Source organism: Clupea harengus, chromosome 22, assembly GCF_900700415.2.
Source record: "Clupea harengus chromosome 22, Ch_v2.0.2, whole genome shotgun sequence".
NCBI classification, from domain to species: domain Eukaryota; kingdom Metazoa; phylum Chordata; class Actinopteri; order Clupeiformes; family Clupeidae; genus Clupea; species Clupea harengus.
In genome coordinates this window covers 7,851,962-7,866,569 of record NC_045173.1, presented here as the reverse complement: position 1 = coordinate 7,866,569, position 14,608 = coordinate 7,851,962, and the positions used below count along the sequence as shown (strand labels likewise).

At 43.5% G+C, this 14,608-nt stretch overlaps 2 protein-coding genes across 4 annotated transcripts; one reads left to right on the top strand and one right to left on the bottom strand.

Moving 5' to 3' along the window:
* Nucleotides 1–115: 115 nt before the first annotated feature.
* Nucleotides 116–10,267, top strand: unc93b1 (unc-93 homolog B1, TLR signaling regulator). Of its 2 annotated transcripts, none has more exons than XM_012837068.3 (13): nt 116–423; nt 1,007–1,120; nt 1,378–1,519; nt 1,756–1,909; nt 2,257–2,418; nt 3,395–3,524; nt 5,713–5,806; nt 5,918–6,042; nt 6,161–6,343; nt 7,440–7,734; nt 8,031–8,149; nt 8,324–8,446; nt 9,286–10,267. In XM_012837068.3, the coding sequence occupies exons 2-13, from the start codon at nt 1,007–1,009 to the stop codon at nt 9,547–9,549; spliced, it is 1,905 nt and encodes a 634-aa protein (XP_012692522.1). In that variant the 5' UTR covers nt 116–423; the 3' UTR covers nt 9,550–10,267. The 2 variants fall into 2 exon arrangements, with proteins under 2 accessions (XP_012692522.1, XP_031415341.1); XM_031559481.2 differs by having other exon boundaries at nt 948–1,120.
* Nucleotides 10,268–10,299: 32 nt separating this feature from the next.
* On the bottom strand, nt 10,300–14,608 carry cryba1l2 (crystallin, beta A1, like 2). 2 transcript variants are annotated; one of them, XM_012836947.3, is made up of 6 exons: nt 14,547–14,608; nt 13,984–14,098; nt 13,484–13,602; nt 12,557–12,698; nt 12,010–12,152; nt 10,300–11,248 (listed from the first exon to the last, which is right to left on the bottom strand). In XM_012836947.3, the coding sequence occupies exons 2-6, from the start codon at nt 14,092–14,094 to the stop codon at nt 11,101–11,103; spliced, it is 663 nt and encodes a 220-aa protein (XP_012692401.2). In that variant the 5' UTR covers nt 14,095–14,098; nt 14,547–14,608; the 3' UTR covers nt 10,300–11,100. The 2 variants fall into 2 exon arrangements, with proteins under 2 accessions (XP_012692401.2, XP_042558948.1); XM_042703014.1 differs by lacking the exon at nt 14,547–14,608 and having other exon boundaries at nt 13,984–14,339.

The following is a 14,608-nucleotide window of genomic DNA, read 5'->3' as shown; positions in this document are numbered from 1 at the left end:
ATACGTTGTGTTATGTTGTCGTAGATGGGGCAATTGGGTTTTGCAGAAAAAAATGCATGGTTTGTATATTGTCCTGAAGAAGAACGATGTGTCATTGGTATACATTGATTTATTTATTCGAGGTATATAGGTTGTAGAATATAAATTACCGGTATGTGCAATGGTTTGGAAGATAGTTCTCTAATGTGTGCTGTCTCTTTAAGAGGCGAGGTCCATTTGGGGAACTGAAGCAAAGGAGTTTCGTTTCCCTTTTCATGGGGTGTATTTTGGATAGTGTCTGCACCAGTGTGAAAAATATATGTTCTTCAATAGTGAAGATTTCACGTAGTTGGGAGGTTACACCCCATGGGCTACAGTGCAGTCCTGCTTTCGTGAGTTAGTCGTCACGCATTTTGGGCGAAGACGTTTCAAACAGACTCTAAGGTGAGTAATGCAAAGATTAACGTGAGGTCGGTTTATTTTCTCCTTATAATTTGGTTCCAGTGGGCGTAGTTTTTTTTAACAGGTGTAGGGTAATCGAATAGGAGGTCTACACTATTTCATTTCAGTAGTTTTTTATCCCGAAATGCCGCATTTTATGTGCGTGGTCTAGTGTAATGGGGTAGCCTAAAGAGTGCCTAACTTAGATAAAAACATTATTCCAAAAACAATCCGTTTTTAACTGATATTTATATTTCAATATAGTATTATTGTGGTTGTGTTGCGACTGTCACCAGACAGTTGTGCGTTGTTTTATCCTGCTGCTTAGGATATATGGTTAGGCAGTGGTTACATTGGCAGTCCAAGTACGTGGTTTATTGACAAACCTGGGTATATTACTTTAGAGTAAGTGTTACCTAAGAGTAACCATGCTACTTGGCTACCAGGCTTGCACACCAGGCTACTTGGAATACCCCCCAGGTCACCCTAAATAGAACTCATGTAGGTTGTAATATGTCATTTCCCAGTTCCAATAGAAAGTCTCCCTGTATTGTTGGGTCTGCGCACTCTGACAAACAACCACTAGATGGCAGACGCAGAAGATAATATATATCGCGAAGCTGAAGTCCCTGGAGCACCTGCCAACGGAAATGTGGAAGGTCCCGCAGCACACGAAGTTGAGGGCAACATCCAAGAGCAGGTGATGTCTCAATAAGATAAGCAGCATTTATTAAACTTGTTTTGCCTTACTTATGTTGACTTATGAATCAAATGTTTGGAAGTTGAATGAGGTCGATGGTGCCTCTAATGGACCAATGAGATGGCCTTTAACACTTTTTGGATCTTGCCTGTAGATTGCTTTTTTGTTTAGTTATATATTCTGCTAATACAGCTCTCCCATTCTCTCATCATGAGTATGGAGAGATACATTCTGAATATATCTATTCTTAATCGCAGGTGGAAGAATTCCTTGGTCCTCACCCAGACTATGATGAGGAAGAGGAAGAGAGGAAGTACTACAGGCGGAAGAGGCTGGGTGTGGTGAAGAATGTGGTGGGAGCCAGTGTAGCTGGAATGATTGTCTACAGTGTTTATTTGGGTGAGCATGTACATACAAACTTTTCACAGTTGGCATGTTTGACTCTAATATAGATGTTTTAGAATGCTGTACTAATGTTGTATCAGTCAGTATGAGATGAATATTGCATATTTATGTTTTTGTGATGACGTTTCTTTTTTTAGACCTATCTCACATTTTTAGATATGTTTGTAATGGGTTCTACTGGGTGACATTGCTCTGATGAGTAATTTGAATCATACTCTGCTGCTGTGCAGGCCTGTTGCAGATGCAGTTGATTCTGCATTATGACGAGACCTACAGAGAGGTGAAGTATGGTACCCTAGGCCTGGAAGACATTGACAACAAGATGCTCATGGGTATTAATGTCACACCTATCATTGGCCTGCTATACACCCCTGTGCTCATCAGGTGTGCATCATTCATCCATCCACCATCTCTCACCTCTCATAACCCTGTTTCAGTGATAGTACAGGGATGATTCTGCTGGGGGTCAAAGGTTAGGTGGGTTTTTTGGGAGGGGGTTTTAAGGTGCTTGCAAAGTTGCATAAGTATTCAGTTTAGCTACGGATGACCGCAAAAAGCCTCCAGGAGGAATGTCCATGAAACAGTGCTCTTGACTCGGCGTCATCAGAATCAATGTGTTCTCACTACCTAGCTGCCATCACATCTTTATCCATTCCCTTATTGGGTCTCTCTTTCCAGTCTGTTCGTGCAAACCACGATTCTAACATTTGTCCTTAAATTTCTTTCCTCAGATTTCTGGGCACCAAGTGGATGATGTTTTTGGCATCTGGCATCTATGCTCTTTTCGTTTCGACCAATTACTGGGAGCGATACTACACCCTGGTGCCGTCGGCAGTGGCTATTGGTGCAGCTATCGTCCCTCTCTGGGCTTCTTTGGGAAACTACATCACAAGGTAAGCTGGAGATGTTAAATTGTTTAATAATTGTATTGCATTTGTGGTCAAAAGAAGTAAGGTAGAGACTAAACAGTCATTCAGATTTTTCCTTGTTTCCTGACTCTGACACACATGTTTGACTCATCCAACATCCTTTTGTTAATGAGCCTCAGTCGATCTCTCTCCTGCTCCAGGCTTCATCTTTCTCCTTCCTTCCTTCTTCCTCCTTCACCAGACCCAGTGGACTCTAAGTGATCAATAGGTGTGGGTAGCAGTGCACGATTTGGTGAAAAATATTGAGGTTGCGATATAATAAACAAATCGTACATTACCATGTACATAAAGCGTGGACACTGAGCTGCCACCAGGGTCAGAACTGACTGCCCCCTGGACTTTCTCCATTATGGACCTTCTTGTGTTGTTTGCAATGGCTAACTCCTTTGCCTGTGAGAAAAGTAGCAGGCAAAGTACTCAGCATTAATGAGAATTATTAATGCATAGCCCATCACTTGATATAAAACAATTTTGTTTTTGCAGGTGCGCTTTCAACTGGGGTTGCAGCTGAATTGATTGTTATCCTTAACACAATAGCATTATACTCATACTTAACACAATAGCATTATACTCATACTTAACACAATAGCATTATACTCATACATTTAGCTCTACGTCTGCTCCCTACAGTTAGGAATTTCAGAACTGTAGCCCATGAGTAGCCTATAATTAAATCAAACGAATTATTTTCACATATTTAGCGAGACTATTGTACGTGTCCTTGCATCTCAATCTTATGAAAAGAAAACTAACAAGCCTCCCTGGCCTTTTTGGCTGCCATGGTGTTAATGTTTATTTAAACTCTTTATAGCGCCTCTCTGGCCTCCATTCTTTTGTCTCTGTGACCCATGTCACACACATTCTGATTCGGTCTTCCATTCTCTCTTTCTCTCTCTCTCTCTCTCTCTCTATCTGTCCTTGCTTCAATCTCTGTCCTTAGGATGGCTCAGCAGTACTATGAGTACACAAATTATAAGGAAGCCCATGTTCAGGAGCAGAAGAAGCCACCCAAGGGGGCCTTTTTCCCCTACATTGTCATCTTCCAGTCCGTTTTCTACATCATCTTTCATGTGAGCTCTCATTGGTTGGCTGTGGTCACACAACAGTGAGGCCGCAGCCACAGCTTATAATACGTCGGTGAAGTGCTTATAGATCACTTCCTGATTGTTCTGGTATCAGGCTCACTTCTCTAGTGTCCCAGGGGGGCACAGAGTTGCAGAAGGGGCTGAAGGTCAAATTTTGTATGGTAGTGCTTTTACAGCACAGTCTCTTACAACCAGTCAATAGTATCAGTTTAGCCTATATAGAAGGGACAGCTAGCTTAGTTCTTAATACTACAGACCTGTGCCTAAACATTGTATGGATTGACCTAGTGAGAAGTCAAACATGTTTAAATGTTTTATACAAGAGCTCTGATCAAATCAAAAAGACAAAACATTTAAGGTTAACTGACTGATGAAAATGTTTTACAGTTCAAATGTAGAAACAATGTTTAAGAAAATAAAGTCTTTAAAATGATTCCAAGGTCATTTCACACCAGAATGGTTAGTCTCCCTATATGCTAACCACAGCAGATCGAAAGGGGAGCTGTAGGAATTAATTTCCGAAAACATTCCCTAAAACATGTTTCATTTTATACCTGCGGTTAGCTTGGGATAGTGCAAACGTGGAATTAAACACGGGTACAGAGTTGTATAGAGCTCACATATTATATACAGTTTGAATGCACATGGTACAGTAAGACACGCAGCAGTGTGATCACATAAATGGCATATATATATATACAGTGGGGAAAATAAGTATTTGAACCCCTGCCGATTTTGCAAGTTTGGCCACTTGCAAAGAAATGTGTGATCTATAATTGTAATGGTAGGTGTATTTTAACAGTGAGAAATAGAATATCAACAAACAAATCCAGAAAACTGCATTTTATAACATTTATGACTTTATTTGTATTTGATGCAGAAAATAAGTATTTGAACCCCCAAGCAAACAGCAAGAATTCTGGCTCCCAATGACCAGTTATGTGCCCAAAAAGCACACAGATTAGTCCTCATTAGGCCTAACAAGGTACACCTGATCTCAACTGGTGACGTGTATAAAAGAAACCTGTCCAAAGAATCATATTTCACACCTTCAACCTCACCACCATGGGCAAGACCAAAGAGTTGACCAAGGACGTCAGAGATAAGATTGTAGACCTGCACAAGGCTGGAATGGGTTACAAAACCATCGGCAAGCAGCTTGGTGAGAAGCAGACAACTATTGGTGCGATTATTCATAAATGGAAGCAACACCAAACAACTGTCAATCGCTCTAGGTCTGGGGCTCCATGCAAGATATCCCCTTGTGCGGTAACGGTGATCATCCGAAAGGTGCAGAATAACCCCAGAACTACACAGAGGGAGCTTGTGAATGATCTCAAGGCAGCTGGGACCACAGTCACCAAGAAAACCATTGGCAACACACTACGCCGTAATGGTTTGAAGTACTGCAGCTCTCGCTAGGTCCCCCTGCTCAAGGAAGCACATGTACAGGGCCGTCTGAAGTTTGCCAATGAACACTTGAATGATTCTAAGGAGGATTGGGAGACAGGATGTGGTCAGATGAGACCAAAATCAAGCTCTTTGGCATCAACTCGACTTGCCGCGTTTGGAGGGGGAAGAAGGCTGAATATGACACCATCCCCACCGTCAAGCATGGAGGTGGGAACATTATGCTTTGGGGCTGTTTCTCTGCCAAGGGTACAGGACGACTCCACTGCATCGAGGGGACTATGGATGGGGCCATGTAACGTGGAATATTGGGCTTGAACCTCATTCCCTCATTCCCTCCCATTGAAAACGCAACCTTAAGGATTTGGAGAGGATCTGCAAAGAGGAGTGGACCAAAATCCCTCCTGAGATGTGTGTAAACCTGGTGACCAACTACGAGAAAAGTCTGACGTCTGTGCTTGCCAACAAGGGTTATTCCACCAAGTACTAAGTCATGTTTTGCTAGGGGTTCAAATACTTATTTTCTGCATCAAATGCAAATTAAGTCATAAATGTTATAAAATGCAGTTGTCTGGATTTTTTTGTTGATATTCTGTTTCTCTCTGTTAAAATACACCTACTATTACAATTATAGATCACAAATTTCTTTGCAAGTGGCCAAACTTGCGAAATCGGCTGGGGTTCAAATACTTATTTTCCCCACTGTATATATATATATTTTTTTTTTTGTAAGGGTGATGTGGTTTTTTTATCCCTTGTCTAGCTCTGCTTTGTCTTTGCTGAGTTTCCCATGGCCTTCTTCCTCAATACGCACTTGAACGAGCCCAGACACATCCTCTACAACGTGAAGACCTGTGGTACTTTTACTGCTCTATTCTACTTCTCCTTTCAATGTCTGTTTGTTCACATGAAATGTCCTTCATGAGAGGGTGTTGAATAAAGATGTTTAATAATAAAATATCTGTCAGGTGCAAATGGCCATGGCATCATCCCGGGATTGAACAAGACGGTATTGCACAGTCTGCCCCGGTCTCTAATGCTCATCGAGGTGGAGAGTGTCCTAATGGGAGCAGCCTTTGTGGCCATGATCATCGTAAGGATGTGTCTCTCTCTCTCTCTCTCTCTCTATCTCTTTTGCAACTGCAAAAATATTTCCTAGGTATTGCATCTCTGTGCTGGCTGAAAGGTTGTTCATTATTTAAATGTCTCAGTTCCTGGCAGTGTGTGGAGCTGCTTACCGACCCACAGAGGAAATCGACCTCCGGAGCATAGGCTGGGGCAACATCTTCCAGCTGCCCTTCAAGCACCTGCGAGACTACCGCCTCCGCCTGCTCATCCCCTTCTTCTTCTACTCCGGGTTCGAGGTGTTCTTCGCCATTAACGGGATCATACTGGTAGGGATTCTCACGAGGCACAAATACACTGACGCCTCCTAGCACGTGTCACTGGGAAGGCACATCAAGCTCTACATGATGGGCTAAAATCGAAGGTGTTGATGTCCCGATATTGTCCTAATGCAGACCTGACAGAGAGTACAAAAAGGAACGGGTTATCGCCCACAAGCAACTCAAACTTGATGCTAAAACACATGCTGCATGTACACAGTTATTAAACCCTTGCCGATGCACCAACTGCTTCATAGAATGAGCTGAGTAGAGATGCTCACGGAAGGCATTCTCAACAAATTTGCTTTAGTGAATTGACCAAAAATATTTTATTTTGCTATCATCATGTGTATTCGATGTATGACCTTTCAATGAATTGCCAAATTGGTTACTATTTTTTGGAAAAGAGGCCACTAATAATAATAATAATAATAATATTAAATAATATAATAAAATAATTCAAATTTAAATATGAAATATGAGAGTGAGATTGTTATATGTGGAGCAATGACATATGGCCCACCCCTAAAGCATACTATCTGTTTACCACAGTTTCATGATTTTACATTGATGTGACAGAAAGCTGTTTTTAGCGGTTGCCTCCATGGAAACCAGCAAAAAAAATTCATCTTATCACCTTTTTAATATCCTGCCATGTCTAACCTCGTTTCACACTCCATGTGGGCATATGTATCTCCATCACACTATTCTCTCTTTCCTCTACTCCCCTCTCTGTGGTTTCTTCTTTCATTTTAAAATATAACAAATACAAATGAAACATTACAAAACACGTTATCATATTTAAAGCAACATTATGTTTGTTTTTACCATTTTTAATATATGTTTTGTTGTTACTTAGCTTTTGATTGTTAACTTTAGTGTGTGATTAGCTGGTTTTTAGATTCATTTTGATGGTATATGGTCATGTGAAGGAAAGATGAAAACTGTCAAACCCACTTGCTGCCCAGGCTATTTACTGTGTAGCACATTATGGTCACATCTAATGACAGTGTATTTCATTTCAAGCAGCTGTCGTAGCAGACTCATGTCAACTGATTAACCCTTCCTCATGTGCTGTGTCTCTCTTCCATGGCTCTGATTCCAGTCATATGGGGTGTGCTCTGTGGGCCTGAAGAAGGTGTGGCTGCTGGTGTTGGTGTATGGCTTGTCCTCCTCCGCCTGCTCCGCCCTGTCGCTCTGCCTGCTGCGGGTGCCCCGCCACCTCACGCTCCTGGGGGGTGCCGTCCTGCACCTGGGTGTGATGGTGGGGCTCATGTGTTGGTCGCCCCAGCCGCTGAATGACACCATCAAGCCTCATCCGACTGACCCGCTGCCCGTGCTCCTGGTGCTGATCGCCCTGTGGGGCCTGGGCACGGCACTGAACAAAACCAGCCTCAGCAGTGAGTGAGAAGCTGAGGAGCTCACTTCTACAAGTGCACACAATGCTTACCTTTTAGTTTATATTTCTATTTGTAGTGGACATACAAAGACATTATTCTGTCTGAGCAGGAAATTGTGCAATTGAATCCAAATGTCTATACATTCCTTCTGGTTTGAAATGACAGTTTGATCATTCTGAATCTGTGCACAATGAACTTCCCTTTTTGGTACTCTTTCAAAGGATGTTCTTCGTACAACATATTGATTTAGTCTTTCCATCCATCTTTTCTCTCTGTTCATGTCTTTTTTTATTCAGTCTTGCTCGGGATGCTCTATGAGGATAAAGAGAGGCTGGATTTTGTCTTCACCATCTACCACTGGTGTCAAGCTATAGCCATCTTCATAGTCTACCTGTGGTCGAACCTGCCAATGCGAGTGAGAGGCTATTTCTATGTGCTTGTGTGCCTGATGTGTATCTGACTTAAACTACAGCCCTGTGTGTGTTTTTGATCTACCAATGTACTTTTTTTCTCCACCCACACCCCTCCATCTCTCTCTGTTTCATTTATTTCTCTCCTCCTCCGCACTCCTCACTCGTGCCCTTCCCAGGCGAAGCTAGCCATCCTTCTCGTCACCCTGCTCGTGGCCATGTTTTGCTACTGGCGAATGGAGCGTCAGCTGGCCAAGAAGGTGCCCTTCCGGCTGCCCCGGATCCCCCGGCCACGGCACAAGGTCTGTGAGCTCAGCACCAGCACTCCCACCCAGGGCATCAGGGCTTTATCACTCTTGTTTTTGATGGTTATATTTTGTCTTGTCTCCATTTTATTTCCCTGCTCAGTTTTAGCCCTTACAAATGGTTCTCTGTTGGGCTCAGTAGTGCGTCTGTTCGATCAGGGCTGAAACAGACTGGTCATCTCAAATACCCGTATACCCATAAACTCTTTCCTTGAACAGGAGTCAAGCTAAATGACAGCTTACTTTATTGGGTCTTAGGGATTGAAAAAGTCATAAAATAGTGGGAGTTAGAGACTAGTACATTATGATGAGCTATGCAGGGCATCATAGACTAGTACATTATGAAAATGGATTATTTTGCAGGTGTGCCCCCCACACAGATGCAAAGTAGCGTGATACATGATGCAAGTGATGCGAAATATATTTTTGTATGTGTTTAATATTTATGTATTACATATCAAACAATCCAATAGATTTCAGTATTATCACAGGAATGAGAGGTTTGTGCCATCATTTTCTGTATGTGTGCTGGGAAGGGAATCGAGGCAGTGTCTCTGGTCTGTTTGCCATGGTGGTGTCTAATGGCTACATTCTACATGTACATTTATTCATTTAGCAGATGCTTTTAGCCAAAGCTACTTACACTACATTGCAAGTCAGCATTTTGATCGGTATACGTTCTCCCTGGGTAACCAACCTATGGGCTTGGTGTTGCTAGCTCCTCGCTCTACCAGTGGAGCTCCAGGAGCACACAGCTCAGAGCAGCATCGTGTAGAGAGACTCTGTTGTTGTTCAGTCATGTGACTGATGAACTCCCCGCTTCACCCGTTCACCAGGTGAAGGGCTACCGCTACCTGGAGGAGGAGAACTCAGACGAATCCGACATGGAGCAGAGTGGGGACGAGGAGCAGCAGCATGATGATGATGAGGAGGACAGAGATACTGAGGAAGAGGAGGTACGAGAGGCCGGCGCCGGAGCAGATGGGGATGCTGCATCACTGGGCTCCCAACACCCACCGGGCCCACGTGGTCGTCATCGACGACGGGATGACACCTACGAACAGGCAGGGGCTAGGGAGGAGTACGCTCAACCCATGTGACAGAAAAGAAAAGTGAAAATAGAGGGATGATAGAATGATGTGAGGAGTTGAGCGTAGATGCCTTCCTCATCATATCAATCAATCAATCAAACTTTATTTGTACGGCGCATTTCATACCAGGTGGTAACACAATGCGAGAATGGGCGGGGGGGTTACAAACACTTGTAAAGAGACACAGATTTTCCAGAGATAAATAAACTGATAAATATTACAGCGAGTGATAGGCAAGATTAAAGAGGTATTTGGTCTTAAGTGCACGTTTAAAGGTTTCCACCGTCACAGTGGGAATGGAGAGGGGGGGAGATGTTGGAGGGAGCATGGGCCCAGTCAACCAACATCTCTTTAAGGGAAAAAAGGCTTTTGAGAGTTGCAAAGTAGAAGTGAAGAAAGTGTTTCTTCGGAACAGGAAGTGTAAAAGAAGAAGTCTCATTTAATCAGGGCAGGTGTTTTCATCTTTGAAAGCTGGTCAAGATGCTGCAGTAGTCTGTTCCGCTTTCACTGAGTTTCTGAAATGTGTTCACTTTAACACATGCATCTTTTTTTACTGTTGGCTTTGTGTTATTCATGTTGCACTTCATCATTTTGTGTGTGTTTTGAAAATGTGCTTCCTTTAAAAAATACTTTTGCTTCAGTGTTTTCAACGGTACATGGGGAGTTTTTGTAAGATTGAATTATGTGTTTTTATGAACCACATTCTTGAATAAAATTGCTTAATCAACGTGTTGTTTAACAGTATTTTCATGAATTTCCCCTCAGTGTGCTCACTCCTCTTGTTTAACTGCAGTGAAATGCAGAGTTCATATTTAATTCCCCAAATGAATTCTAATATAAACACATACACAGAGTCACATATAAACACACTAATAAAAGCACAGATGCAAGTCTGAGGTGTGTATTAGTTTATTAGTCATTGGCCCTCTGTCTCTCTCCTCTCCACTCCCACCCTCATACACAGACACACACGCACACACACACATCCATCTGTCCTATATCGGATTCTTGCGTCATGCAGTGTTATGTTGACAGACATGGGGTGGTCAGCCACACTATGACACACACACACACAGCCTCTCACACACTCATACTTGCAGGCAGGGGCAGGTCTCGACTTGATTCAGTGGACTTGTTCTTACTGTGCCCCATTAGGTACAGACATGTGGTGCTTAACTGTAGTAGTCTCTCCACTGGGTGTCCTCAGTGAGCTGCCTGTGTGTGTCTGTATACCCGTTTGAGTGTGTTTAGTGAGGTAGACAGAGGAGGACCAGAGGTTCTGCTTGTTAGTTGGAGACCTGTTACGCGCTGAAATCTGTGCGGAGCCGTGATTGCATTGGAGAAGTGTGTGACACTGATGACACCATCACTCTGAGGCCTCTCCTGCTATTATGGCCACCATAAGATCCAGTTATAGTGGTTTGTAATTATTGGGGGGTGGGTTTTGACTCCCTATCCCATCTCTTTACTTTGTGTTTATTTATTTAAATTTTTTTTATTCTTTATTTCTTTCCTTCCCTCCTGTTCAATCCCACTCCTGGTTTCCTGATCCCATGGCTCTCAGTGCTGGATCCTGCGGATGGACTGGACTTTGGGGGTCTGGCAGTGGGAGCCCCAGTTCTTCCAGCGCTGATAGTCTCCACTGTGCCTCTCACACTCCATAATGTACTGCTGACCCCTGTAGCCTGGGTACTCATAGCACACAAAGCTAGAGGAAATACAAGAAAGAAACAATCACAAAGAGGGAGGGGGGTGGGCATGGAGAGAGATAGGGGACAGAGGGTTACAGAGGAGGGTGTTAGATGAGATGGAGGGTATGTGTGTGACACACTGTGAACCATAGCTGGTAATAACCTAGAGGTGACAGATGAAGGAGCCTTACTCAGAGCTGGTATCCAGCCCCCAGTCTCCACAAGACCCATACTGCTATATTCAGTAGTGAATGTGTGGAGACTATATTTGGGAAATCAATTAAACATTGCAGGCTGTTCTGTAAATTGTATCCCCATGTTGTCATTTTAAATGAAGTGGTGTACCACAGCCTGCTGTGGACTACTCACTGTGCTGCATTGTAGACTACTAGCATGAAATCTCATTCATCTTCAGTGTAAAGAGCTGCAGGGATTATCTATCATCAGTTAGAATGAGCATGAAGTGTAGGGGTATTAAATTAAAGAACAGTTATCTGCCAACACTGATGTTTGGTTACGTATTCCAGTCACCTCAGTTGTGAGGCAATGTAAATTGGAATCATAGGTAGGCATTCAGCGTTGTTGAATCTACACCAAGCCGAGGCTATGCCTGTGTGTTTGTGTGTGTGTGTGTGTGTGTGTGTGTGTGTGTGTGTGTGTGTGTGTGTGTGTGTGTGTGTGTGTGTGTGTGTGTGTGTGTGTGTGTGTGTGTGTGTGTGTGTGTGTGTGTGTGTGTGTGTGTGTATTTTAGTGCCTTTGACACAGAGTGTGGACCTACGCGCCACATTGCACATGCATGGATCCCACTTCAGTTCCACACCAGCCCATGGCCTGCAGAGAGGGGTAGTCATCGCACAGCTCCACACTACGGCCCAGGAAGTTCTCCTTCTCAAAGATCATCATGCGACTGCTCTGGTGGGCCTGTGACCGAGAGAGAGGGGGGGTTAGAAGTTCACTCAACACAATGCAGTCTGTCCAGAGAACTTCTCAAAGATACAGGACCACCTACCATGGTGGGAATAAGAGGGAGGGTGAGCAGGAGATTGTTAGACACATCCACACACACACACACACATGCGTGCACACACACACACACTCACGCATACACACACACATACATATATAATGACACCTATGTAGACACTCACACAAGTACATACACACACACACACACACACACACACACATACATTCAGAATCACACATGCGACCTCACATAGTGGCCCTTAAAGGTCTTACTAGTTACATGACTCTTCAAGTGGGTGTGAGTGACAGAGAATCACACATCAGTCAGCCATTTACTCACACACAAACACACAACTCACAGCACAGTAGATGGGGCGGAAGGACATCATCCTCTCCACATGGTAGGACAGGTTGCCGCTGTAGGCGTCCCAGTGGGGGTACTCGCCGCGCTCCAGGATGAACTGCTGGCCCTCCATGTCTATGTGCTCATAGCCCACCCAGCTAGAGAGAAAGAGACTCATTAGCCCCTCCACAAAGAGATCTCATAGAGAGAGAGGAGCGACACATTAGCTGCTCCACAAAGAGATCTCATAGAGAGACACAGGGAGGAGGTGGTGAAGGAGAGGGATGCATTAGGCAAACGTACTGGGTCAGAGAGAGAGAGAGAGGAATGAGGAGATGGGGTGAGTAGGGAGAAGGGGTGATACATTAGCCAGGCTGAGAGAGAGAGAGACAGAGAGAGACAGAGAATGAAAGAGGGCAAAATTACTGCATTAGTGCGCCCAAGGCCGTCAAGTAGTATAGGGAGGGACATTGGAAGCAGATGAGTCACACGCGGATGCCATTACAGTCACACAGTGGGTGTCTGTAGAAAGCAGCCTTCCATGTCATCTCCTTCCTCCTGTTTCCGTATTTCCTTTTAAGTCTCGTTACCATAGGTGGACACATCCTCAATTTCTTTCATTTTTATATTCAAATTGACTCATGTGTTCTCCACCTCCTTTCCATTTGTTTTCTCTTGCTCTCTTTCTCTCTCCCTCTCTTTCTCTCTCTCAAACATGGTCCTTTCCACAGAAAGTCTCTTCTATCTCTCTGACACCTGTAGACGGTCTCTCTCAAACACCAGCTCATTCTGTATTTCTCACATACACATACACACCCACTCACAAACACATTGGCAGTCTCATAAGGCACACTTATTACCTCCCTCTCAAACACGCTCACTCACCCTTTCTCTGTTACACATACACAGAGATACATACATATACACTCTCAGTAAAACTCACGAGCCACACTCCACGCGAATGGACCGGATGTTGTCAAAACCGCAGTCGTTGATGTTGCAGCACTCGGAGGTGAACTCCTGGCACTTGCCCTGGAAGTGCTCCTGCTCAAACACTACCATCTGAGAAATGCAAAGATTGTATCAAATCACTGACAGTGTATCATAATTCTGTGTGTGTGTGTGTGTGTGTGTGTGTGTGTGTGTATGTGTGTGTGTGTGTGTGTGTGTGTGTGTGTGTGTGTGTGTGTGTGTGTGTGTGTGTGTGAGACATGAATTTCCTACAGGGGTCCTGTTCTCGTCTGTCTCTGTTGCTTCTTTGTGCAGTCAGTCAGATTTGATTGGTTTGTTTGTGTCATTCATCTCTTAAGATATATTGTGTGTGTGTGTGTGTGTGTGTGTGTGTGTGTGTGTGTGTGTGTGTGTGTGTGTGTGTGTGTCTCTTAGAAAGAGAAAGAGAATTAGAAAAACATCCACATGTATGCCCGAGCAGGGGGGTCTCACCTTGAAAAAAGAGGACATTCCCATGCCCATACCCATGCTCATGCCCATGCCCATGCCCATCCCTGACATGCCCACGGGATGGGTCATGTAGGTCCTGTTAGTTTTGTTCATTTCCCTATGACAGAGGTGAATGTTAGAGGTGAAAACATTTTATGACATGGAAGAAAAAGAAAATGAGTAGTACATGAGAAAGAAATTTCACACTGCCATGACTAAAAATAAAAAAAAACTAGCACTAAATAACAATCAGTGTGTTCAGTAAATACCAAACAGCAAATCGGTTCAGTAAATATAGCCACATTTCAAAATTGTGTTACAACATAGAATGGTAAAAGCTAACACTTGCAGGCCAAAAAATTATTGAATTCCACTCTACACCACTAGCATGAAAGCATTTTTGGATTCCACTAACAGAGAAATATTCAAGTAACATTAACAGGTATTTAGATTCAACACTTTCAGTCAAAAGGTTTGTTATTCACTTTTTTTGTTGTAGTAATTACAAATGTATCAGTTAATCAATCGCTCCGATTAAACGCCAATAACTGAGCCTGTTAGCTTACTTAACCTGGATCGTCACCTTCCTTGGGGCTCGTTAGTGGCACACACTGATCCTGTTTTGCGT

Coding starts and splice junctions, on each gene's coding strand:
- unc93b1 (XM_012837068.3), top strand. CDS start 1,007: ATGGCAGACGCAGAAGATAATATATATCGCGAAGCTGAAGTCCCTGGA. Junction 1,520..1,755: donor TGTCTACAGTGTTTATTTGG/GTGAGCATGTAC, acceptor GCTGCTGTGCAG/GCCTGTTGCAGATGCAGTTG. Junction 2,419..3,394: donor TTGGGAAACTACATCACAAG/GTAAGCTGGAGA, acceptor CTCTGTCCTTAG/GATGGCTCAGCAGTACTATG.
- cryba1l2 (XM_012836947.3), bottom strand. CDS start 14,094: ATGAACAAAACTAACAGGACCTACATGACCCATCCCGTGGGCATGTCA. Junction 12,699..13,483: donor ATTCGCGTGGAGTGTGGCTC/GTGAGTTTTACT, acceptor CTTTCTCTCTAG/CTGGGTGGGCTATGAGCACA. Junction 11,249..12,009: donor ATGCATGTGCAATGTGGCGC/GTAGGTCCACAC, acceptor TATTTCCTCTAG/CTTTGTGTGCTATGAGTACC.